This window comes from Hyla sarda, chromosome 8 (assembly GCF_029499605.1).
Source record: "Hyla sarda isolate aHylSar1 chromosome 8, aHylSar1.hap1, whole genome shotgun sequence".
Classification (NCBI taxonomy): domain Eukaryota; kingdom Metazoa; phylum Chordata; class Amphibia; order Anura; family Hylidae; genus Hyla; species Hyla sarda.
This window is the reverse complement of record NC_079196.1, coordinates 20,377,031-20,405,013: the sequence shown is the minus strand read 5'-3', so window position 1 is coordinate 20,405,013 and position 27,983 is coordinate 20,377,031. Positions and strand designations below refer to the sequence as shown.

The 27,983-nt window shown below is 45.6% G+C and overlaps 1 protein-coding gene across 1 annotated transcript in view; it reads right to left on the bottom strand.

The window, feature by feature from the left end:
* LOC130284930 (unconventional myosin-X-like) overlaps window positions 1-25,796 on the bottom strand; it is a gene marked incomplete in the record, with an annotated part of 133,323 nt that extends 107,527 nt beyond the window's left edge. Inside the window, 1 exon segment of the mRNA XM_056535898.1 lies at window positions 25,546-25,796. Within this exon segment, the coding sequence (XP_056391873.1) occupies window positions 25,546-25,626 (81 nt within the window).
* Window positions 25,797-27,983: the final 2,187 nt, after the last annotated feature.

Below are 27,983 nucleotides of genomic sequence, written 5' to 3'. Positions count from 1 at the left end.
CAGAAAAGACTGGAACTCAAGAGAGCTAGCTCCTCTCTGGGTTTATATAGGTCACTTTCTGCCTGACCACAGTGCTCCCTGCTGACACCTCTGTCCATTTTAGGAACTGTCCAGAGCAGGATAGATTTACTATGAGGATTTTCTCCTACTATGGACAGTTCCTGACATGGACAGAGGTGTCATCAGAGAGCACTGTGGTCAGACTGAAAGGAAATTCACAAAGAAAACAACTTCCTGTGGAGCATACAACAGCTGAAAAAGTACTGGAAGGATTAAGATTTTTTAATAGAAGTCATTCACAAATTTGTTTAACATCCTGGCACCAGTTAAATGTAAACATTTTTTTTTCCAGGGGACTACCCCTTTAACAACAGATAAAATACATTAACCATTTGTAGGAACAATCACATAACCAGAGTCCTGAGGAGCCAGGAGACTAGGACAGAACCCACCTGCAGAGCACCATATAGATTGTACAGAAGGGCCACCACATTATTATATATATATTAAGTACTGCAACTACCGATTATTTTGCATATGCATATATATATATATATATACATATACACACATATATATACATACATACACACGTATATAAATATTGGATTGGATTGCTATTAATATTTATTTGAATAAAATTTTCCTGTTTACATTTTACTGATTACGTACTGTGATTACATTTCAATTAATTAAATGTAATCATTTAATTATAATTTTTAATAAAACCAAAATAGACGTCTTTATTAAAATAGGTTTAAATAAAAATTTAAAAAAAAACAAAAAAAGCTAAATATTTTTCCAATATACCAATATATAGTAAAATATTTATATAAGCAATAAAAAGTGTCTTCCTGTCTCCCCCGGTTCCTGACCTGCTGGGTGGATACATGAATTATTGAAGCGAGCGCACAGAGGGCATTTGTCCCACTATTAATACATAACCATGAAGACAAAGAAGACACAATCCTGATATCTGGCGAATCTGTGTTCAGCATTTATCACCCATCCCCCCACCATTACCATCCCCTCCTAGGTGTACTGGGAATACTGGTGTCTGCTCAGCTCCTGTGATGTTACATTCCTGCGCCCGCCGCCCCTCACATCATGGCAGATGCTGGGATTGTTACACCTCTTATTAATAGTGTCGGATCGCGGGAAGAAGCAGAGCTCCAAGGGGGAAGCATCCAATCTAGGAGAAATTGCGCTGCGGGCAGCTGTGGGACCCCAGTAAATAGCTCCGTCTTGTACACAGCGGGTGGGAGCTGCTATCCATCGATAGGCCTGGAGGGGTATTGTGGGGGGTGGGATGTAAAATACACCTTACGCTCACATCTCCTTTTATCTAAAACCTGTATACGTGCAAATTTACACTACAGTCTTTGCATAAGTATATAAAAAACGTATGAAACCATACACACTGTCTTATACGGTTCCCTTTGACTACCATACTATAGCGCATACAGTGAATATACGGTTTTGAAACAGTAGACAAAAGCGTGGTGGGACTGTACAAAACCGTATTTAATGTTTTCCCATTTGGCGACATGTACGGTTCTATAATATAAAACCATATATAGTCACTGTATTCATAAACCGCGGTGCGAACACACCCTAACTTTGCGTCAGCGTTTACAGCTACATGTGATTCTGACCTTACCAGACTTCAACAACACAGTAAAGACCCCCCCCGACCTACGATGGCCCCGACATACGATCATTTCAACATGCGATGGCCTCTCAGAGGCAGCATCAACATACGATGCTTTTGTATGTCGGGGCCATCGCATAAACGGCTATCCGGCAGCGCAGACTGCTTCAGCTACCACCAGATAGCCGTTTACGGTGCCCCGTGTGGTCCGCTGACAATCACTTACCTGTCCTCGGGTCTCCTGCGCGTCCTCTTCGGGGTCCCCTCCATTGTCGGCGCTCTTCATCGTCGTCATCACGTCGTTGCGCACGCCGTCCCGACATCCAATAGGAGCAGCGTGCGTAGCGACGTGATGGCGGCGACAGAGAACGAGGATGCGGGGGAAGCAGAGGTCTTGCCGGAGCGTCGGGGACACCCCGGGGACAGCGCAGGCGACATCCAGGGCAGCGGTGACAAAGGGTGATGGTCCGGAGCGGCAGGGATAGGTGAGTATAACTTCTTATACCAGTGGTCTTCAACCTGTGGACCTCAAGATGTTGCAAAACTACAACACCCAGCATGCTGGGTGTTGTAGTTTTGCAACATCTGGAGGTCCGCAGGTTGTAGACCACTGTCCTGTACTTTCCATTGCACGAATCCCTCAACATACAATGGTTTCAACAAACAATGATCCATTTGTAACGGATTACCCTCGTATGTTGTGGGATCACTGTATACCGAAAATGTTTGATAGGTGAGGGTCGCTCTTCAGGGATCCAACCCATACCTATTGACCAGAGGCGTAACTTCTACATCCCAATGCAAAATATGTAACAGGGTCCCATGTGCCATTTATAATACTGGTCTCTTATGGGGCAGATATTCCTTCAGGGGCCCCCTTAGGCACCAGGGGTTTAGTCATAGAGGTTGTCTTACTGTGATGCTTTTACTCACAATACACAGACAAATGTACACAGGAAAAGTTCAATGATGTGACTAGAGGTCACTGTAGAGATTATTGTACGCATAGGAGTCCTTGTTCAGCACTATTCTCCTCTGACTAAAGACTATACTCCTCCTTGGAGCAGAAGACTTTAAAGAGTACCTCTCATGACCTTGTTAAAATGTTATAATCCTCCCAGTTCTCTGCCCCCATCATGATAAACCACCCGCTGCCTTTATTTTTATTATTTGTTAGTTTTCTACCTTGATATCGCTCTGTATTTTCTGCTCAGTCTCAGTCAGACAGACTGGGAAGAGGCGTTCCCCAGCAGGCGTGACATCAACTGAAGCCATACAGGGGAGAACTTCCTCCCTCACTCTGCTACACACAGCCCAGAGCGGTTCAGTGTGAGATGAGCTATGATTGGCTAAGGCTGCACTCCAGACTGCATTTCCTGATTTTGAACTTCTGCCAGGCTGCAGGAGTCCAAAAACTGTGCAAGAGATAGGGGGGAATGTGCTCTGGACAAGTAGGGAGACACCTAGTGGCAGCTTTTTCTAACACAAACATAGAAAACTACATTTTTTTATTTTTTTTAAACAAAGTACATTAGAAAGATTTTTTTTATTTATCATAAGGAGTGCAATAGCAAAAATCTGTTTTTAGAATGTGTACAAAAGTAGCTTGGCACTACGAGAATAATGAGAGACGGTATACGGAGGTGTATGGTGTCTGCTGATGCGGGCGTGTGGTGGTGCTCTGGTTAAAGCAGCAAGGAAGTCTTCATAACCAAAAGAAAAGGTAAGAAAAAAACGGCGATTCCCCAACTTCACTTCTTCCGACTTCTTTATTGGATCATAATACTCACATATATATAGATAAGGAGGGGACATATGCAAGGGGGATACCACAGGCGACAAGCTCCGTTTCGTACAAATTAGTACTTCATCCGGATGAAGTACTAATTTGTACGAAACGGAGCTTGTCGCCTGTGGTATCCCCCTTGCATATGTCCCCTCCTTATCTCTTTATATTATATATATATATATATATATATATATATATATATATATATATATATATATATATATATATGTATATATGATCCAATAAAGAAGTCGGAAGAAGTGAAGTTGGTGAGTCGCCGTTTTTTCTTACCTTTCTTTTGGTTATGAAAAATCTGTTTTAATGACAGTGCCCATTTAAGCAGTTTAAATCAGCATGCCCGATCTTTCTATCCCCCGATATCATCTGTCAGGGAAGACCCCAACTATGGCGCTTTCAGCTGTTGCAAAACAAACTCCGAGCTCCTGGTTGGGAAACATTGCATTAGACAGGCCCCACTAAACCCGGCAGCTTTGGCTAGCTTTTCATACGTATGGGGGCCTTTACTCTACCCATTCTTCTTGATAACCTACAGAAAGTATAAAATTAAAAAAATAATGAACAAAGTAGCATGTGACTTCAGGATCAGACTACACAAGGTTTGCTTGTAGTCTGTAACCATGGAGACACAGACCCACTCTCCATGTGACCTCCACAGATTGCTAAAACAAAGTGTTTGCAAAAATTTGCCTGGATTGGATACATTTGCAGCAAACTCTCAGCTGGGAGACGTATTGGGGCCGTATAGGTTTCTGCCTTTGGATAAACACACAAAAGTCGCAATTCCCTGGTAGCAAGAAGATAGTTTAAAAATGCAAAAACTTTAAAAAAAATAAAATAAAAAGTATATTAGAAATGTGTGTGGTGTCCCGGTACCGTATTGCATACCGTACCTTGTATGGTGGTCCTCAAAGTCAGAGTTACTACGTTCAGGTAGGGTCCCCCAGGTGGGACAGCCCCTAGTCGCCTCTTTTGTAATGTTTAAATGTATATATTTAATATAATGTATATTAGTACTTACCTTGGTGGCGTCGCAGGACCTTCGATCATGTGACTATGTTGATTCCTCTATGGTATGTTGGAGGACCTTTGGAGGTCTTTGGGTCACATGTTTACCCACAACTCTCTGTACAGAAGATTGACAGTTGTTATGGACCAGTGAGCTTAAGTCCAGCCCCTGCCCATATAAGGGAGCTGTAGCAATGATCGCTCTCTTGGGTTGCTGCTCTCGTGGATGCCGGACTAGCAGGACGGATCTGCGCAACTTTCAAAGACAAGCTAGGTCAGAAGCCTGCCGGTCTCAGCCTGAAACTAAACCGTGAATTACCATCTCAATCCCCGCTAAAGCTAAACGTGATTACTGGACCGAATCTAAACCCCTAAATCCAGTGGATCAGCGCAACAATTACCTTCCTAAGCTGAATAGACTCACGAGGTCCCAACCACTTGTCAAGCTCTAATAGACTTTGTTATATGGACTGCTCCTGTTCTTTACTGCATAAAATCTTCAGTAAAAGTTCCGACAAGTTTCTGCAAACCTCCAGTTGTGGACAATCAATTATTTCCTATCTCCCTATCGCTTTTGGGAAGGGTGGCAGTAGGACAAGCATACAGAGAATAGCCCTCACCCTGGCATCACGAATAGAAAGGGTTAAGAAAGCACCCTTTAATAACCACACAGCTACACCCCATATACCCTACTCCCCCAAGCTACCACAAGTGCAAAACATTTAGATTCTAATGGAGCCACCACAAAAACAGAAGCCCCTATGAGACCGTAAATCGAACCTTTACCATAAATGGCAGACAGGAGACAGCGACCACGTGACCAGCCCCTAGCTTCCAGCGTTCATTGACCGTGGGCCGTGTTTGTGCAGCTAGAACAATGCCGCCGTCTGCAGCCGCTCTCAGGGGGACCAGCCTAATTTAATTGTCTGTTTCGTGCGTTCACTAAGCGATCGGCGCTTACCGCCAGACTAGAGTATCCTGCGAGAGACAAGGAAGGGAGAGCAATCTGCAGGCTCCCGACATGACACATAGTAACAACACTGCAGTACGGGGGACATAAGGTGGGGACAGATTGTATAGGTCAGTGGTCTCCAACCTGCGGACCTCCAGATGTTGTAAAACTGCAACTCCCAGCATGCCTGGACAGCCAACGGCTGTCCAGGCATGCTGGGAGTTGTAGTTTTGCAACATCTGGAGGTCCGCAGGTTGAAGACCACTGGTATAGGTTATACCATACATGACCAGTGACAGATACACTGGCGGCAATCACTGTGTGCCCATAGCAACCAATCCGATCACTTCTTTCATTTTTTAAAAGGCCTCTAAAAAAAATAAAAAATAAAAAAAATGAAAGAAGAGATCTGATTGGTTGCTATGGGCAACTTTTCCAGGGATGTGGAATTCCTATCGCCAGACGCCCGGGACAAGCAGTTAAGGGTGCCGGGCAGGTGAATTTGTCCGGCCCTTAGCCCGGCTTTGGGCAAGCAGGACCAGACCTGACAAGTGCGGCGGCGATCTTCAGTCTGTATGGAGTGGGCTGCCCACTCCTGTCTGCTCCATACTCTGCACCCTGTGTCCTCGGAAGCAGAGCAGGGGAGATGAGAAGCTGTGTATTGGTCTTCTCTCCCCTGCTCTGCAGACGTGCGGGGGGAGATGAGGGGGCGTGGCTTCTTGCTCCCCATGCAGACCTGCGTCCTCTGCCTTCGCTCCCCCCAGCTGTAGCTTCGGAGAGCTGAGGGGAGGAGGCGCGTCTGCACGGGGAGATGCATGCGGCGCTCTGCAGTATGTATGTCGTGCCCGCTCCATACTCTGCGGCCCCCGGCTGTTCTCAGTAGCCGGGGGCCGCCGTTAATAGCCAGCATGCAGCGATCGCGGCGGCTGGCTATTAACCCTTTAGATCGCCGCTGTCAAAGCTGACAGCGGCGTCTAAAGGGAGATGTGAATGCTCCCTGGTGGGCTAGTGGGGTGGATCGCACCGCCCCCCCCCCCCCCCCCCCCGCAGCGCGATCGCGGGGGAGGGGGAGAACCACTATAGAGGTAACCGGAGGGCTTACCCCTGTTCCCCGCTCTCCCGCTCTGTCATTGATAGATCCTGGCTGGACTAGGCTCTATCAATGGATCACAGAGCACACAGATCAATGGAGTTCAATAGAACTCTATTCATCTGTATGAGGAATCTAATGATTCCTCATATAAGTGTAATAAAGTGTTAAAAAAAAAAAAAAAGTTTTAATATAAGTTTGAAAGACACACATTAAGCCAGTGGTCTTCAAACTGTGGCCCTCCAGATGTTACAAAACTACAATTCCCAGCATGCCAGGACAACCATTGGCTGTCCGGGCATGCTGGGAGTTGTAGTTTTGCAACATCTGGAGGGCCATAGTTTGAAGACGACTGCATTAACCCCTTCCATGTTAAAAGTTCAAATCACCCCCTTTTCCTATATAAAAACATGTAAACATAATTAAAAATAAACATATTTGGTATCGCTTCGTGCGTAATTGTACAACCTATTAAAATATAACATTATGTATCCCGTACGGTAAATGTAAAAAAAAATACCAAACCACAGAATTGCAATTTTTATAATATCCCAGAAAAAAAATTTAAAAAAGGGATTAAAAAGTCAGATCAATACCAAAATGGTACCGATGCAAAAAACAGATTCTGGCGCAAAAAATGAGCACTCATACAGCCTGGTATGCGAAAAAAAAAATAAAGCTACAGGGGTTAAAAAAGTTAAGTTAAAAAAAAAAATTTGGAAAAGTCCAGAATTAGTAAAACATGACGTAAACGATACAAATCTGTATAAAAACAACATGTTGTTATCTCAACCACAAGGTAAATGGCGTAGAAAAGAAAACCACCAAATCTGCAAAATTATCTTTTACTATTTCAATTTCACTTCCCTATATTATATATATATATATATATATATATATATATATATATATATATTACCGTATATATTATTTTTTTTTATTTTTTGGGTTCAGAGAATATGTTATTGAAAAATTAAATATATCATTATAGTAGGTAGTTATGGCTATTATAGGGCGAGGAGGAAAAAATGAGAGCATAAAAGCGAAAATTGGCCCAGACAAGTGGATCGTCAGGAGGGACAAGTAGATTTTAGTCCCGTGGACAAGTAGTTTTTTATAAAATTTCCACACCCCTGTTTTCCTCAGGACAGGTTTTGATAAATTTCCCCCAACGTGCGTATGTTCCAGTGTGATAGCCTGGGGGGTGTAGGGTATATGGGGTGTAGCTGTGCGGTAATTAAAGGGTATCTGATTAACCCTTTCTATCCGTGACGCCAGCGTGAGTGCTATTCTCTGTATATTTGTCCTACCGCCACCCGTCCCAAGAGCGATAGGGTGATAGGAAATAATTGATTTCCACAACCGGAGATTTGCAGAAACTTGTCGGAAAGTTTACTGAAGATTTTAGGCAATAATGAACAGGAACAGTCCATATAACAAAGTCTATTAGAACTTGACAAGTGGTTGGGACCTTGTGAGTCTATTGAGCTTAGGAAGGTAATTGTTGCGCTGATCCACTGGATTTAGATTCGGTCCAGTAATCACACTAGCATTAGCGGGGATTGAGATTTTAACTCACGGTTTAGTTTCAGGCTGAGGCCAGCAGACTTTTGGCCTAGCGTGTCTTTGTAAGTTGCGCAGATCCGTCCTGCTAGTCCGGCATCCACGAGAGCAGCAACCCAAGAGAGCGATCATTGGCTACAGCTCCCTTATATGGTCAGACGCTGGACTTAAGCTCACTGGTCCATAACAACTGTCAATCTTCTGTACAGAGAGTAGTGGGTAAACATGTGACCCAAAGACCTCCAAAAGGTCCTCCAACATACCATAGAGGAATTAACATAGTCACATGACCAAAGGTCCTGCAACGCTACCAAGGTAAGCACTAATATGCATTATATTAAATATATACATTTAAACATTACAAAAGAGGCGACTAGGGGCTGTCCCACCTGGGGGACCCTACATGAACGTACTAACTCTGACTTTGGGGGCCACCATACAAGGTACGGTATGCAATACGGTACCGGGACACCACAGCAGCATAGCTTCCTAATGGCTGGAGAGATTGATATTTAAACTTCACATCTTACTAATATGCCAACTAAAAATATAGTAGAGTTAAAATTAACCCTAACCCACCCACTTATGCGAGGTTGTCGGGTTTTCTCTGAAGTCACATGACTTCCAATACATCTGCTGATCATGATACTCTTAGGCTGCAGAGATTGCCCAGGATTTTTTAACATCCTGCCGACTGTCTGGTAGGTGCGCAGACTAAGTAGTGCGGGGGAAGGGATATGAAGACGGGAGAAAAGGACGGGAAAAATTCAGGACTATTTTGCAAATAAATTGTCCCAGTCACGTGACACTGTTTTAGTGTCCCTCTGAATGAAGCAATATGGCCGTCTACTCTACCATAACACTGTAAAAGTTATTGTACCCAGAATTTTTCTTGTAAAAACTTTCCCTTCTGACGGTGACGACTGGGTCTCGGCAGACAATGGGCCACATTCAGCTGGTGACATTTACCCGCACGGCGAGGGCATCGCGACACTTTATTGTGTTTATGACGCATACAATGAATCATTTTATAGACACGGTGATAACTCTCGTCTCTCTTGGCAAATAATTTCTTCCTCGAGTGAACCACGAGAACCGCTTTAGTCACGGCGGAGAAAGCTTCTACGTACGAGGAATTAGTCACGTGGGAAAATCTGCAGTTTTTATGGTATATGAGGTGTGTCAATTCTTCACGATCTCTGCTTGCAGGCAGTGAACAGAACCACTGTTTATACCTTGAGCAGTGGTTCCCAACCAGGGTCCCTCCGGCTGCTGTAAAAATACAACTCCCAGCATGCCCGGACAGCCAATGGCAAATCCTCAACTCACAAAGAGTCATCCTCCAGCACACAGAAGAGGAAAACCCCCCCCTGGAGGAAATCTAGAGGGCCGCGACTCCCAACCAGTGGGCCTCCAGCTGTTGAAAAAAACAACTTCCAGCATGCCCGGATAACCAGGGGCACTTAGCAGTTCTCATGGGGGTAGAGAGAAAAAAAAAGTGGCAGTGGCCCATGCTGCCCGATTTTACAGTGGCAGATGGCATCACAGACACTTTAAGAGAAGTGAGCAGTGGCTGCTGGTACTAGCTGATATTGCTTCCCCAAGGAGCGGAGCAACAGCAGAAAAGTGCGGGCACCGGGCTACTGTGGGGGGGTAACTACTGTGTCAGCTTTGGTGCTCTATTGCTTCTCCAGACCACGGACCTACTGTCCCGGACTGGAGGAACAGTGGAGCACCAAAGTGGGGCAGTATGGGGGACAGAGGAGGGGGGGGGGGGGGTCTACTACTGTATCTGGGGCAGTATGAGATTCATCTACCACTATATGGAGGCAGCCTACTAATATATGAGGGCAGTACGAGGGTCACCTACTACTTTATGGAGGCCTACAACTATATGATAGTACAGAGGCGGTCTAACTAACATATGGGGGCAAAAAGCAATCTATTACTATGTGAGGCAATACACATGGGGAGCTTGTACAGAAGTGGCCATGGCGCTGGAAAGAGGTCAAAATGTTTGTCTGGTAGGTTCTGGAATCTGGAACAACATTTACTAAAACTCTGCACGTTGCTGTTCTTCTGTTCTCTCGAATCGTATGAAACATTAACAACTGGGTGTTTTCACTAGGACGTGTCCGTGCACAGTCTGATACAGTCAGCCATGATTGGTCACCGTCAGAATGGCGTAAGGACACGCCCCATTGACGAAGGGAATGTTAAAACCCAGTTGGCAATTTGTTTCATGCATCTCCAGGAGGGATAACAGAGGAACAGAACAACACAGTTCTAAGAGAAGATGCTCGACAATTGGTATTTATAGGAGGGAGAAGTATTAACTAAAACACAGGAGGTCACGGATTCTCACACTGTATCTCCCCCTCCTGCCCCTTTATTACAGAGAGTCTCTGCTGGAGGTTCCCTGATTGGTGGTCACGAGCAGGTGGTAGATCTGCACTTTAGTTAATTGCCATTGACCTTCTGAGGGGACACAAACAAAAGGATGTATTCAGCATCTCCTCCCATTATGTACGTTCTGCATGTGAGCTGTGAGAGTGCTCTGTTGGTACAGTTCATAACTAGAGGCTATGCTCCATAAGTGCTAGAAGTTTGGGTTAGTGGTTCCTCCTATAGCGCAGGTTATGAGCTCAGAGGGTGCTCCATAGGTGCTAGACGTTTGGGTTAGTGGTTCCTCCTATAGCGCAGGTTATGAGCTCAGAGGGTGCTCCATAAGTGCTAGAAGTTTGGGTTAGTGGTTCCTCCTATAGCGCAGGTTATGAGCTCAGAGGGTGCTCCATAAGTGCTAGAAGTTTGGGTTAGTGGTTCCTCCTATAGCTCAGGTTATGAGCTCAGAGGGTGCTCCATAGGTGCTAGACGTCTGGGTTAGTGGTTCCTCCTATAGCTCAGGTTATGAGCTCAGAGGGTGCTCCATAGGTGCACAATGTGAGCTGAGAAGGTGCTTCACTATGGCGGTCTGTGAGCCAAGAGGGTGCTCCATTGGTGCTGTTGTGAGCCAAGATGGTACTGCATGGGTGTTTTGTGGAAGTTAAGAGGGTGAATAATGCGTGAGGGTGCTTTACTGGTCCAGTCTGTGAGCTGAGGGGGTGTTCCATTGGTGCTGATGCAAACTAAGAGGGTACTGCATTGGTGCTTTGTGGAAGCTAAGAGGGTGACTGTCCAGGTGCTCCATTAGTGCTGTGTATGAGATTGAGGGTGCTCCATCGGTGCTGTATGTGACTTGTTAGGGCACTCACTTGGTGATGTGTGAAAGCTAAGAGGGTACATCAGTGCTGTGTGTGAGCTGTGAGGGTGCAGGTCAACAAGGGGGAGTAATGTGTGTAGCTAAAAGGGTGCTCCACTACTGATGTTGTGAGCCAAGAGGGTACTTTGTGGAAGCTAAGAGGGTTATTACCGTGGGTAGCTTAGAGGGTGCTCCATTGTTGCTGTGTATTCGCTAAAAGGGGGCACAATTGGTTCTTTAAGAGACCAAAAGGAGTTACATAAGAGGGTACAGAGCTTTGAGGGTGCTCTGTTGGTGCTGTGTGTGAATGGTGTGTACACCGTAGGACATGGATCTTTGGACTAGCCTTAGTGTGGTAGTCAAATGCCAAAATATTATTCCAACCCAAAATAGGTGCTACAGCTGGTGTAAAAAATAAACAAACATCATAAGACTGGCGGGCCCGTCCCCTTGCAGTCAATTGGGGTTACAGAGCGTAAAATGTAAAATTGCAAAATGTAATTATCATATAAAAAAAAAAATATATACAGAATCAGAATTGTTTTTGTTTTCTTCAGACTTTTCTTTCTTTCTAACATTTCTCTTTCTTTTAGGAGATTTGCGCATACGTTGCAGCCTCTCGGATGTATACATTCCAGGCCGGGACTTGTCCAAGTGTTTCGAAATACCAGATCTCATCCTGTATTGAGACTTTAAAAAGAATCCAGGTTGTCAACAATTCTGCCTTTACAACATGATGGGCTTCCTTCACCCAGGGAGGGGCCACAGGATAATGTACATGGGTCCTGACCCCACTCATGTCTCATCAGTGATAGCGCCCCCCTCCCTTCCCTATACATTTCCTTCCACTGACTCAGCAATGGCCCCTCCTGCTGTTCCTCTGTCTGCATTCCTGTCAAACATCAGACGGCGCTCGAGGGGTTAAACCTAACATCACGGGTTCAGCACCTGAGCGGCCCACGAGCGCAGACATTGTCCTGCTAACATTCAGGATGGGTGTTTGAGGAAGCTGCATTGTGGATACTGGAAGCCAGAGAGGGATAGGGGTGGAAGAATTACATGGGGGTGGGCTAAATTTGTTCAGTAAAATTTTTAGTAATCCGTTTCTAGGAAAGCTGGGTGATGATCGATACCGATCCTGCAAGAATTCCCACCTAGGCAGATGCAGAAATTCCACTCAGAATTCCGGGGATGCAGACTCCTATTGTTTTCAGTGGGATTCTGCAGCACCGTGCACACTGCAGAATTTCCATGGCACAAAATTTTCAATTCTTTCAGCGGAATCCACTCGGAAATGCATTGATGCCAATAGAGACTGCGCATGTCCGAACAGTCCTAGCGTTGGTGGCACCTGCAGCACATAAAAAGTCTATTCCGTAGTGTGAATTGGCCCTTAGACATATTCTATTCCATTCAGCTTTCCTAGACCACTGCATAAGAAAAGTCAGCTTAGGTCATTGTTTCCCAACCAAGGTGCCTCCAGAATTCATCACTGACCAAGTAGACAGGCTTATCGTGCACGACAGGGTTTTTAAATCTACAATTAATACTGTCTACTTTACACATTCTACAAGGGTTGTCACCCAACTTTTTAAGACGACTGAATGGTTTGTCTTTCCAGCAATGCAAAGGAATGTAAGTTAAGGACACATTATAGCCCAAGTAGATACTAACCATCCAGGACAGGGTCTGAAAAAGCTGAACATGTTCTGAACAACTGATTCTACAGGGGTTGTCACTCAGCTTTCCTAGACATCTGAATAGTAAGGTAAAGAAGAAGAATAGGAATCAAGGATACGTCACTAACCAAGCAGACAGGCTTATCCTGGGTTCAATCAAATTCAAACAATTAATATGGTCCACATTCTCCAAGGGTCACCCAGCTTTTTAAGACCACTGAATGGCTAGTCTTTCTAGCAATGCAAAGGAATGAGTCAAGGACACCTGTTCCAAGTAGAACCATTCAGGAAAGGTTCTGGAAAAGCTGGATATGGTTCGCATTAAATGTTCTGCAAGAATTGTCACCCAGCTTTTTAAAGGCAGTGTTTATTTTTAGTGTGTGGGTCAGTTTTAGGCCAGGAGTGGTCACGGGGGATGGTCTGTTTTAGGCCAGGAGTGGTCACGGGGGATGGTCTGTTTTAGGCCAGGAGTGGTCACGGGGGATGGTCTGTTTTAGGCCAGGAGTGGTCACGGGGGATGGTCTGTTTTAGGCCAGGAGTGGTCACGGGGGATGGTCTGTTTTAGGCCAGGACTGGTCACGGGGGATGGTCTGTTTTAGGCCAGGACTGGTCACGGGGGATGGTCTGTTTTAGGCCAGGACTGGTCACGGGGGATGGTCTGTTTTAGGCCAGGACTGGTCACGGGGGATGGTCTGTTTTAGGCCAGGACTGGTCACGGGGGATGGTCTGTTTTAGGCCAGGACTGGTCACGGGGGATGGTCTGTTTTAGGCCAGGAGTGGTCACGGGGGATGGTCTGTTTTAGGCCAGGAGTGGTCACGGGGGATGGTCTGTTTTAGGCCAGGAGTGGTCACGGGGGATGGTCTGTTTTAGGCCAGGAGTGGTCACGGGGGATGGTCTGTTTTAGGCCAGGAGTGGTCACGGGGGATGGTCTGTTTTAGGCCAGGAGTGGTCACGGGGGATGGTCTGTTTTAGGCCAGGAGTGGTCACGGGGGATGGTCTGTTTTAGGCCAGGAGTGGTCACGGGGGATGGTCTGTTTTAGGCCAGGAGTGGTCACGGGGGATGGTCTGTTTTAGGCCAGGAGTGGTCACGGGGGATGGTCTGTTTTAGGCCAGGAGTGGTCACGGGGGATGGTCTGTTTTAGGCCAGGAGTGGTCACGGGGGATGGTCTGTTTTAGGCCAGGAGTGGTCACGGGGGATGGTCTGTTTTAGGCCAGGAGTGGTCACGGGGGATGGTCTGTTTTAGGCCAGGAGTGGTCACGGGGGATGGTCTGTTTTAGGCCAGGAGTGGTCACGGGGGATGGTCTGTTTTAGGCCAGGAGTGGTCACGGGGGATGGTCTGTTTTAGGCCAGGAGTGGTCACGGGGGATGGTCTGTTTTAGGCCAGGAGTGGTCACGGGGGATGGTCTGTTTTAGGCCAGGAGTGGTCACGGGGGATGGTCTGTTTTAGGCCAGGAGTGGTCACGGGGGATGGTCTGTTTTAGGCCAGGAGTGGTCACGGGGGATGGTCTGTTTTAGGCCAGGAGTGGTCACGGGGGATGGTCTGTTTTAGGCCAGGAGTGGTCACGGGGGATGGTCTGTTTTAGGCCAGGAGTGGTCACGGGGGATGGTCTGTTTTAGGCCAGGAGTGGTCACGGGGGATGGTCTGTTTTAGGCCAGGAGTGGTCACGGGGGATGGTCTGTTTTAGGCCAGGAGTGGTCACGGGGGATGGTCTGTTTTAGGCCAGGAGTGGTCACGGGGGATGGTCTGTTTTAGGCCAGGAGTGGTCACGGGGGATGGTCTGTTTTAGGCCAGGAGTGGTCACGGGGGATGGTCTGTTTTAGGCCAGGAGTGGTCACGGGGGATGGTCTGTTTTAGGCCAGGACTGGTCACGGGGGATGGTCTGTTTTAGGCCAGGAGTGGTCACGGGGGGATGGTCTGTTTTAGGCCAGGACTGGTCACGGGGGGATGGTCTGTTTTAGGCCAGGAGTGGTCACGGGGGGATGGTCTGTTTTAGGCCAGGAGTGGTCACGGGGGGATGGTCTGTTTTAGGCCAGGAGTGGTCACGGGGGATGGTCTGTTTTAGGCCAGGAGTGGTCACGGGGGATGGTCTGTTTTAGGCCAGGAGTGGTCACGGGTGGGTCTGTTTTAGGCCAGGAGTGGTCACGGGTGGGTCTGTTTTAGGCCAGGAGTGGTCACCGGTGGGTCCGTTTTAGGCCAGGAGTGGTCACGGGTGGGTCTATTTTAGGCCAGGACTGGCAACGGGTGGGTCTATTTTAGGTCAGGACTGGTCACGGGGGATGGTCGGTTTTAGGCCAGGACTGGCCACGGGTGGTATGTGACAGCCTGATAGCGGAAGAGAGCAGAACCAGGCGCAGAACGCGAACACTTGTATTATACCAAAACACTGAATGAATAAAATATGAGGCGGATGGCAGGAATCTGCTAATGGAAGAGAAAGCCTGGGGGAGGGGAGCAGAGATTGGAAAATGGGGGGGGGGGGGGGGGGTAATATTCCCAGGGAGGTCTGCTAAAGTAGTGGAGAAGGTAAAGCCTTGTGGGAAGAAATACAATGTCATCTCATTAACCCTTACCGCTCGAGGCGGACGCATAAATGCAAATACGCCATAATAAAAGCGATGAAGCGTAAATACAGACTGTCTGACAGGTGGTAATGAAGGGGGAGGGGGGGCCTTATTAAAGGGAAACGTTGATTGTTCGCATAATCTGGGCCGTGAGGAGTTAAACCTTACTACAACATAGGGGATATCCAGAAATGCCCAGGAAAGGTGGCTACTGTGCCGCTCAATTTGGGCCATTTGTGTTGCACCATATTAGTTGTTTTTTTTTTTACTGTACTAGAAGTGAGAGGGTAAAGTGGCATCACAAAGTCGCAGTACGGTGGAAACCATTTTAATAAAATAAAGTCGCAGTACGGTGGAAACCATTTTAAGAAAATAAAGTCGCAGTACGGTGGAAACCATTTTAAGAAAATAACAAAGTCGCAGTACGGTGGAAACCATTTTAATAAAATAACAAAGTCGCAGTACAATGAGTACAATGGAAATTTGACAAGACAGTCAGTGTTTCTTTAAAGAAACAAAGCAGCAGCATGGCGTAGATTTGACCAGATGACGCCATTCTTGTGCGAGTCTTAATAATGTGACAAAGTTGGAGTATAACAAATTAGACAACAAAGTCACCAAAATGCTTTTGTGAGTGTTTTTTTTTTTTTTTTTTGCTGGAAGGATTAAGATTTTTTTAATAGAAGGAAAAGCTCCGGTGAAAAGGTTATTTCTTTTCTTTTTTTCTTTTTCTTTTTTTTAAATCAACTGGCGCCAGAAAGTTAAAACAGATTTGTAAATCACTTCTATTAAAAAATCTTAATTCTTCCAATACTTATTGGCGGCTGTATACTACAAAGGAAGTTCTTTTCTTTTTGGATTTTTTTTCTGTCACGAGCACAGTGCTCTCTGCTGACACCTTTGTCCATGTCAGGAACTGTCCAGAGCAGCATATGTTTGCTATGGGGATTTTCTCCTGGTCTGGACAGTTCCTGACATGGACAGAGGTGTCAGCAGAGAGCACTGTGGTCGTGACAGAAAAGAAATCCCAAAAGAAAAGAGTTTCCTATGTAGTATTCAGCAGCTAATAATTACTGGAAGGATTAAGATTTTTTTAATAGAAGTAATATACAAATCTGTTTAACTTTCTGGCATCAGTTTTCCACCGGAGTACCCCTTTAATGTGAGGGGGAGATTTTTTCAAAACTTGTGCAGGGGAGAGGTTAAAGGGGTTCCAAAGGAGAGGAGATAAGATGTCTGATTGTGGGGGGGTCCTGCCTGCAATAAGGTAATAAATTTTTTTTTAAAGAAAATACAATTTGATGCAATGCTGGTGAATATTTCAATAAAGCAATTAAAGTTGCAGAATGGTGGAAATTTAACAAGATGGAAGCAATTGACTTTGAAATAATAATTTGTAAATCAAAGTGAAGGTTATTAGTGATTTCCATTCGCCTTTATGGAAGGTGACAATGTCAGGTGACATTAGGGTTGAGCTTGTTCAGGTGCGACATTGGAAAATGCGCAAACGGCAGTAACTGGGGGGGGGGGGAATACAAAAAGGTTTTATCTGCAAAGACTACGGGGGAGATTTATCAAATCCTGTGTAGAGGAAGAGGTGCAGTTGCCCATAGCAACCAGGTCGCTTTCATTTTCAAAGAGGCCTGTGAAAAATGAAAGGAGCGATCTGATTGGTTGCTATGGGCAACTGCACCACTCTTCCTCTACACAGGGTTTGATAAATCTCCCCCTGTCTCTTTTCTTAAAGGGGTATTCCGGGGACAAAACATTTTGCCCGGAATACATTTGTCATTTGATCGCGGGGGACCCGCTGCTGGGACCCCCTCCCCCCCGCGATCTCCCTGCAGTACCCGCAATCTATACGGGGCTGCGTCTCTAGTTTCGGAAACCTTTCCGAGACTGGGGACGGGACGTCATGCCACCCCCCCCTCCATTCATGTCTATGGGAGGGGGCGTGACAGCCATCACGCGCCCCCCCCCCCCCCCAAAAAAAGACATGAATGGAGGGGGGACGTGGCATTATGTCACGTCTCCAGTCCCAGAGGTTTCCGAAACTAGAGACGCAGACCCATATAGAATGCGTGTGCTGCAGGGAGATCGCGGGGGGTCCCCAGCAGCGGGCCCGCCGTGATCAGACATCTTTTGGATAGGGGATAAGATGTTTTTGCCCGGAATACCCCTTTAAAGGAATTTTCCTGAACGACACTAAGAAAATCCCCAGTGACCTCCTTGTTCCTTTTACCTCACAGGCTGCACAAGGACGGCTCAAGACGTTCTACAGCCGTGGTCTCAAACTGTGGCCCTCCAGATGTTGCAAAACTTCAACTCCCAGCATGACCGGACAGCCGTTGGCAAACCTCTTCTAAACTGGGCAGTTCCCGAGACACGTATCATCAGAGAGCACTTAGACAGAAAAGAACAACCCTAACTTCAGAAGCTCATAAGTCCTGAAAGGATTAAGATTTTTTAATAGAAGTAATTTACAAATCTGTTTAACTTTCTGGAGCCAGTTGATATAGATATATATATATGTAAAAAGTTTTTTCTTGGAATACCCCTTTAAGTGTTGGGGATATCTGAGGAGGAGCTCCGCATCAGTACTTTGTGTTAGAAATGTCACAATACAATGTGCAGATGTCTATCTCCTGTCACAGGGCCCGGCCCCGCACCGCACAGCTGGGCATCTCACATCCTACTTTTGTGCAGCCAACAATGGCTGAGACGTCGGGGCCCATTATTACAGGAGTTATTTATATATAGAGCCAAAGCTTTTTTTATTTCCCCCCATGAACACTGTGCTCGGGGATGTCCGAGCTCCAGTGGTCCCCACCACCAGAGAACAATATGGTCTCCATACATAGTAACACTCCCAGGTTCCAATGTGATACAGGTAGAAGCCGGGACAGCTTTGAAGGTGTGCCCTAAAAACAAGAGGGGGGCATTCTGGTCAGGGGGTAAGTATAATGGGGTGCAGTCAGGGCTGGTGCAAGGACTTTTGCCACCCTAGGCGAAAGCTCATTATGCCGCCCCTTTGACCCCGCCCATTGGCTCCACCCTTTGATATGCCCAACCTTACTACTGGGGTGACACACTGTAACAAACCCCCTCCTCATGTAATCTCCTTCCAACTGGGGTGACACACTGTAACAAACCTCCTCCTCATGTAATCTCCTTACTACTGGGGTGACACACTGAAACGTACCTCCTCCTCATGTAATCTTCTTACTACTGGGGTGACACTAACAAATATCCTCCTCATGTAATCTCCTTACTACTGAGGTGACACACTGAAACGTACCTCCTCCTCATGTAATCTCCTTACTACTGGGGTGACACACTGTAACATACCTCCTCCTCATGTAATTACCTTACTACTGGGGTGACACACTGTAACAAACCTCCTCCTCATGTAATTACCTTACTACTGGGGTGACACACTGTAACATACCTCCTCCTCATGTAATTACCTTACTACTGGGGTAACACATTGCATGCATTTCTCCCGCTACTATCTCCTGTCCCAAAATAACTTGCGTTATTATTGACGGGCAAGAACGGTTTAAAACGTGTATTAGAACGATCCCATAGACTATAATGGGATTTACTAACGTAAGTTAGGGCTTTTCTAATGCCCATTTTACCCCGCGATCGCCCGCAGTTTTATAACGTGTCTTATACAGGGTCCTGTTCATAGTGTGAAAGGAGCCTAACATTCATAGTGAGCAATTTCCGTGGTGGACAATTTCGCCGCTGAATTTTTTCCGCGCAAAGAATGAACAGAGCGGAATTGCGGATGGTGACAGCACAGTCCCCCGCGGTCCTACCGCCGCAGAATTTTGGCGGCCAGGCTGAATCTCCGCTCGCTGAATGTAACTGTAACAGTATTAGATAGAGACAGTATCACACATTATAGGATTAGATACAGGGGCTCAGCAACCAGTATGAGACATAGGGCAGGGCCGCCATCAGGGGGTACAGCCATAGTAAGGGGCCCCAGCTGCACCCCCTTCAGTATTCACGGTACAGGAGCAGGAGGCTGATGTATAAAGCGTCTCCTGCTCCCAGGGGCAAACAGAGGAGACCACAGATACCACAGACATTATGTCCTAGCTGTAATATCAGCGCAGGGGCCGAGCTGACTGACCGGTACAAGAGCAGAGGACGCCCCGCCCCTCCCCTCACACTATTGGTGGAGCAGGGTCACATGATTTGTTTTTCCTTCTCCAAGACCCTGACACTCGGTTACCACTGGTAACGGGAAGACTTCCCATGCCTAAGGAAGATCCATCAATCATAGTGAGGTACTTTGTGGGGAGAGGGGGGGAGTTTGTAATTTGGGGATTAGTAGGAGATAAATAGGCAATATCTCATGCAACAGCTGGAGGCACCTTGCTTGAAAAACAATGATATAGTGACTATTTACCTCTATCTCATGGTTTCTCAAAAAAGGGTGCCCTCAGCTGTTGCAAAACTACAACTCCCACCATGTATTTGGCTGTGTGGGCATGCTGGGAGTTGTAGTTTTGCAACAGCTGGAGGCACCCTATTTGGGAAACACTTTAATATCTATTTATTTATCTATCTATCATATGTCTATCCCATCCCTCTCCTATCTATCTATCTATCTATCTATCTATCTATCTATCGCTTACACCTACAGGCCATTTACACCCTAGACCCCCCCCCCCCCCCCATTTTCCCTTTAGCTTTTTTTTTTATCATTATACCTAAAGACTTGGTAAGTCTCCTAATTGGTTGGAGCCATTATAAGAAAGTACAAGTTACTTCTTCCAAATGAGTAATCGTTCGTGTATCATGTCGTCATCATTACATTTTGGTTACGGGTAATCACATTACATTTTTGGTGTGTTATTTTTTTATTTTTTTATATCTTTGTTGGTTTTAGTGGAAACTACATTAAAAGTTAGAACAGAAGGCAATGTCCAGTGTGGTAGTTCAAGGAATACTCAACGACTTATTCAGCAATTTGCCAACATGGAGAACAGGTGACGCGTTTCGGCCACAGTGCGCAGCCTTAATCGTACGACTAAGACTGCGCACTGTGGCCGAAACGCGTCACCTGTTCTCCATGTTGGCAAATTGCTGAATAAGTCGTTGAGTATTCCTTGAACTACCACGCTGGACATTGCCTTCTGTTCTTGCTGTTATTCTGGATTGGGGGTCCGGTCCTGTCTCGTGGAGTGGGCGAGAGGGCGAGCTGTGTCTACTATTGTTTGCTTTACATTAAAAGTTATGTTTTAAGTGTCATTCTGTGATTCCTATTTGAGGAGACCATTACTATAAATTAAAGAACATATCCAGTGCTTAGCACTGCAGATAGGGGATAAATGTCTGACTGCGGGGGTCCGACCTCTGGGACACCCGCTATCTCACGTACATCATCTTTAAAAAGGGGTTAGCCAGGAAAATATTTTTTTCCATAAATATATATCTCAACAGGAGATAGAAATGTCACAATACAATGAGCAGATGCCTAACACAAAGTACTGATGTGGAGCTCCTCCTCAGATATCCCCAAGACTTAAAGGGGGTGATATAGATTGATATAGATATAGAGATAGATATATATATATAAACAGATTTGTAAAATTACTTCTATTAAAAAATCTTAATCCTTTCAGTACTTATGAGCTGCTGCAGTTGAGTTGTTCTTTTCTGTCTAAGTGCTCTCTGATGACACCTGTCTCGGGAACCGCCCAGTTTAGAAGCAAATCCCCATAGCAAACCTCTTCTACTCTGTGAAGTTCCCGAGACAAGCAGAGATGTCAGCAGAGAGCAATGTTGCCAGACAGAAAACAACAACAACTCAACTTCAGCAGCTGATAATTGTTGAAAGGGTTAAGATTTTTTTTAATAGAAGTCATTTACAATTCCATTTAACTTTCTGGATCCAGTTGATAGATAGATATCTATCTATCTAAAAAAAAAAAAGTTTTTTCCTGGAATACCCCTTTAAGCATTATAGTTGGGAGCCCTGTTAAGAGATTTTGCATTGTGGTCCCATATGTTCAAGTTACGCATATAGTTCAGCCACTTGGTCCCTGCAGGCCGGTCATGTCACACAGTAGTTTTGATAGCGCCCCCTTGTGGTAAAAAATTGGCTCCAGAAAGTTAAACAGATTTGTAAATTACTACTATTAAAAAATCTTAATCCTTTCAGTACTTATGAGCTTCTGAAGTTAAGGTTGTTCTTTTCTGTTTAAATGCTCTCTGATGACACGTGTCTTGGGAACTGCCCAGTTTAGAAGCAAATCCCCATAGCAAACCTATGTCTTCTAAACTTGGCGGTTCCCGAGACAGGTGTCATCAGAGAGCACTTAGACAGAAAACAACAACCTTGACTTCAGAAGCTAATAAGTACTGAAAGGATTAAGATTTTTTAATAGAAGTAATTTACAAATCTGTTTAACTTTCTGGAGCCAGTTGATATATAAAAAAAAAAAAATAAGTTTTTTCCTGGAATACCCCTTTAAATGCCGATAATGAGAACACCTTCAGCTAGGCCCGTTTTTTTTAACTGGGGCAAAAAAACTTTTTTTTTGCTCTAACCCTAAATCTAGACCAGTGGTCTCCAACCTGCGGACCTCCTGATGTTGCAAAACTACAACTCCCAGCATGCCCGGACAGCCGTTGGCTGTCCGGGCATGCTGGGAGTTGTAGTTTTGCTGCATCTGGAGGTCCGCAGGTTGAAGACCACTGATCTAGACTATATTTCCCATTTAACGAGCACGATACTGGTTGGCATCTCTGTAAAAACAGGGACCCGGGGGGTGTGTGGTGGCCACATACTTACCCTAGACCGACAGCGGGGACACCAAAAAGGGCACCGCACCCCGAGAGATCCTTGTGACAAACACACTGACAAAAAGACAACGAGTCAGATGTAGGCCTGTACACATGCACCGGCCTAAAACCAAATGCCAAGTCCGATCAATGCCCTCTCCTCCCGTACGGCCCGCTCCCATCCCTGCCCATTACACATCATAGGAGACGAGGAGTCATAACGACTTATTTCTTCCCAGTGAAGTGGTTTTTCGGTGACTCACGGAGGTGGCAGCTGGTCACCCCCAGGAATGCGGCTGCACATTTACTTACAGACCAGGTTAATTGGCAGCAAATCCTCGACCGACATTACCTAATGACAAGAGCAGAAATATCAGCCGGGCCCAAAATAGCCATAGAAACAACCGCCTGTAATAATACATGCAATCCACACGACTCTGTAATCCCTTCACGGCCCCGGGGGATGGAATTTGTTACTCTACAGACCAGATCTTTGTCATTATTACTTGCTAAATCAGGGACTATAAACTCCAAATGAGCAGCTACTGTATTAACCCTGTGAGCGCCTGGCACCATAGTGTAATGTATCCCGAGTCAGGGTCAGGACTGGCACTCACTTAGAAACATTGTGTACCTTCAGCAACATATATATATATATATATATATATATATATATATATATATATATATATATATATATATATTTTTTTTTTTTTTTTTTTTCTTTTTCTTTTTCTTTTTTTTTTTTTTTTTTTTTTTTTATACATAGGCCCATGCTTAAATTATCAACACGTAGCTTTAAAGGGGTAGTCCAGTGGTGAAAAACGTATCCCCTATCCTAAGGATAGGGGATAAGTTTGAGATTGCGGGGGGGTCCGACCGCTGGGGCCCCCTGCGATCTCTCTGTACAGGGGCCAGGCTCTCCGGCCAGATAGCGGGTGTCGACCCCCGCGATCTGCAACTTATCCCCTATCCTTAGGATAGGGGACAAGTTGTTAACCACTGAGTCACCACTGGACTACTCCTTTAAAGGGGTTACCCACCATAAGTTGATTTTAGTACGGACCTGGAAGACAGTAATGGACATGCTTAGGAAGGATCTGCGCTTGTCTTGGGGCTAAATGGCTATGCTGTGAGATTACCATAAAATGTGCCTAGCTTTTTGTGAACTTGTATTTCCTGTTTGACTTTTCTTCTTTTGCCTACAAATCCCATAATTATATCTTCCTCCCTCCCACACATCAGCCACCCCACCTGTTGAAACAAAAATGAGCTGCATCCATTCAAAAGACCTGTGGTTTTCAATAAGGGTGCCTACGGCTGTTGCATTAGTTGCAGATTGATCTCTCTCCCACCAAGCGATCGCTCCACCCATTGAAGCAGACAGACTCCCTGTCATCAGCTGACTAGTGAGGTCAGTTCTCGGCCGCATTGCAGCCTGGAAAAAAATCAGAGACAACAGTCATTTTGTATGCTGTTAAAAATAAATATTGGGGTGACAATCACAGAAGAATTGTGAGTAAACCGTCACACACAGGTACAGACACTATATTATGAACTACACTAACTTTACAGCCCCTGTAGCATAGTAAAAAAAAAAAATTCTGGAATACCCCTTTAATCTGGTTAAAGACATGCCAGACCCCAGCTATGACATTTTACAGCACTGCTGATCTCTAATATGGCCCAATGAAACCTCAGGTCTAACTAACTCCTACGCCAGTGGTCTTCAACCCAGTCAAGGCCCATCAACATCCCAGGTTTTTTAGTTACTCTATTAGAACAGAATAAGGAAAATTTCTAATCCTGGACATTTGGTGGGCCTTGATGTCACCCTTTACCAAAGCTTAGGGGGAACCAAAAAGAAACGGTGTCCACCAAGGAGCACAAAAACTGTTTGGCATCTGAGGTTGCATAGAGGTGACGAACCTGATGGGCACGCACATCTCCCCTCTACTGGATGGACCTGTGATTGCAGAGAGGTGAGGAACCTTATGACCACACACCCCACCCCTCTACAGGCAGACTCTTATAGTTACACCACTGGTGACTATTGCCAGATTCAGTACTATTTGGCAGAATCACTGGGGTCACTGATCCCAATTGTTCAGCTGTTAGAATTAGACAATGTAGTGTCACCATAAGAATGTCCGATATTCCAGAGATGTAGAGAACGCTACATCGACGACACTATTTGTACAGCAGAGGGTCTGAGGCACCGCGGTCGATGACCCACAATCCCTGTACGATACTGCTTTTTCTCAGCCAGTAAAGTCTAGCAAAATTCTATCAACGACACCATAGGGAGCAGTAATATCAGGTAATATCACTGCCTCTGTCAACCGGGATAATGCTTAGGCCAAAAAGCTTCACTATTGGGAGTGTTTATATAAAAGAATATTATAATTTTCACCTATTGTTCTGTGGAAAGATCCAAATGCACAACACCTCCTGCCACTTGTCAAGTGTATACAAGACATGGCATCTAATCCAGTGGTGTCCAAAGTGTGGACCTCATGATGTTGCAAAATTACAATTTCGAGCACGCCCGGACAGCCAACGGCTGTCCGGGCATGCTCGAAATTGTAATTTTGCAACATCTGAAGGTCCACACTTTGGAGGCCACTGACCTAATCCATTGCATTCCTAGGAGACATTCATCATGTACTAGAACACAAGGCAAGTGGCGACCCCTATAGGTTGTCAGGAGGGATACACCCAGGTAAACATTTACAGGTTCAGTGGTAAGGATTGCATGAGGGTCAGGCAAATCTCAGACGTCAGGTACCTTAAAAATTAGCTTTAGGCTATAAACTTTTGGAGACTTTTCCTATTGGTACTAGAGATGAGCGAACTTACAGTAAATTCGATTCGTCACAAACTTCTCGGCTCAGCAGTTGATGACTTATGCGTAAATTAGTTCAGCCTTCAGGTGCTCCGGTGGGCTGGAAAAGGTGGATACATTCCTAGGAAAGAGTCTGCTAGGACTGTATCCACCTTTTCCAGCCCACGGGAGCACCTGAAAGCTGAACTAATTTATGCAGGAAAAGTCATCAACTGCCAAGCCGAGAAGTTCGTGACAAATCGAATTTATTGTAAGTTCGCTCATCTCTAATTGGTACCTACGGGAATTCCCTATTTAGCTACTAAAATGAAAAACAGGCTGGTTCCCAGAGTGGTCTACCTGACCTCATGCACAGCAGAAGAGGTCATACCATATGAATAGGCTTTTGGCCTACTTGATGCTATTCGACAACAAAAAGGGCCCATATATTCTTCTCTGCTGTCCAACTTTGCTCCATAGCTGTACGGTTGCTTTATATGGACACTAGTCCTGGCCTGACACCCAAACGTCTCATAGTAATCTAGGACATTGTCTGTTCAGACCATCAAACTGCTGATTCCTGCTAATGGGAACAGTGTTCCTGCTGTGGAAAAAGTGCAGAAACTCTGTTCCCATGCGATCCTGGGAGGACTTGAGCCCTGGTCCTTTGTACATTAAAGGTGACACCCATACCATATTCTGTATTCATGCCAGCCTCTGATTTCATATGTCCCATTGTTTCTACAGAATACTTCCACATTCCGGTGCCGCATGGAGGAACCATATGGCGGCATAAGAATTGCTCAAATATTATATCGGCTCAAATATTATATCATTTTCGCACATATTTTTTCAGTTGACCCTACATTGGAATCCAGATCAGAACCATCGTACACAATAGAAAGATAAAAGAACGCTGTAGAATTCTCCGCCACAATTATTATTTCCAGTTTCCATTCAAGTCGGTTTTGATTGTCGCTGACAAACTGGAGTTTTTTTTTTTTTGTCTTTCCACCTATAGAAACAGATGAATCAAAAGGCGAACTTCTAGCCGAGGAACAATATGACAGCGGTTATCGCTCATCTAGAGAGCGAAGCAGAATGACGGGGGCACGCGAGGAGATGGAATTAATGAATTCCCCGCACAGCCAGACGGCAGACCTGCAAAGCCACCAAACAAAGTGGACACTTCCACCAGAGAGCGATGTATGTTTCCAGGTGGAAAAAAAGAAAAAAGATGGATAGACGGCAGGGGGGACAACGACGAGCAGATAGGCATGACGGGAGAACAAAGCATTCTCCTATACCGACGGGGGAGATGAAGCTCCAGCATCTCCAACGCTGCACTGCAGAAGACGACGAGCCTCATTGCATTCCATACAGGTCCATTGGGCCAAGAAGATTTCACCTCCATACCCAGTAGATCCCCGTCCACCAGGATCCTCATAAAAGTGCAGCCGTCCGCATAGTCCCTTCCAGGAAATGACTTGCGCTTTCCTGGGGTCAAACTATATAGGACCATCTGGTCTTCAACAAGACAAATGCCATGATGGAAGTCTACGAAGGGTCCAGTGACACCTGGTCTGAACAGCGTATCATGGGACAGAAGCAGATGCGGAGTGAGATAGCAGCAGTGACATCACCACACCTGATGTGATGTCACTCGATCACGTGAGATGATTCATCTAAGGCTGGGATGTCAGCACCGAGGTGGAAAATATGGAATTCAGCTCTTAACTTCAGATGAGGTTGACTGGTGGGATCCCCAATGTTTAGTAGTAGTGGGTGGGCTACAAATAAGGTTCTATGACAGACGTTACTTGAAGATCTGGGATCTCACCTTAGGCCTCAAACATGGCAGTCACAGTATCATTGAATCCTATGCCACATGGTATGTTTCACGGGAGCAAGATGGATTCTGAGCATAAGGTTACGATAAGCCAAGAATGCCTATAATTGCAGTAACACCTTCTATAGAAGAGTGGTCTCCAAACTGTGGACCTCCAGATGTTGCAAATCTTCAACTCCCAGCATGCCCGTACCGCCATGCAACATCTGGAGGACCACAGTTTGGAGACCATTCTTGCGATAGGAATTCAATTTCCGACACTTCACACCAGGGCCACCACGCGTAACCCAACGGTGACTCGTCATGCAACACTTTACATGTCCCGTTAACTTGCACCAAGGAACTTATATATACAATTTGTATACAGGACACATCCTAGGTCATCGGAATTCCAAAAAGATTTCCGGAAGGAAACATAAAAAGTTGTGACTCATGAGTGGCACCACAAAGTAGTCATGTAGACCTGACCCTGCTGGTTGGAGACATGAGAATTTAAGTTGGCTGACTCATTGGTCCATCACTCCATTGACGCGAGGGTCAATATAGGGAATTTTTTTTATTTTATTTTTTTTACTTTAGCAGAGTTTTCCCTTTAAAAATTCTCCAGGTGCCCTTGCATTATCATAAAGATGGGGGTTGTGATGTAACCGCAGTGACACGCAGGGCAGGATATGGCTGTCACACTTGCTCAATTTCACTCATCCCGTAACCCTCAGTAGTGAGGAAACGTAATAGATATAACACACAACAGGGGCGGCCGGAGTCCTGCAATGCAGCTCTGTACATACTCATCCTCACAAACTAGTGGAAGTGACCTCTACAACGTCCTGTGATGATGATGATGATGATGGGTGTGGTGGTGGTGGTGGTACCCCCCCCACCCTACACATCACTATGTGGCCCCATGTTTACCTGACCAACACAATCAAATCACCCACTTACCACGTTAACTAG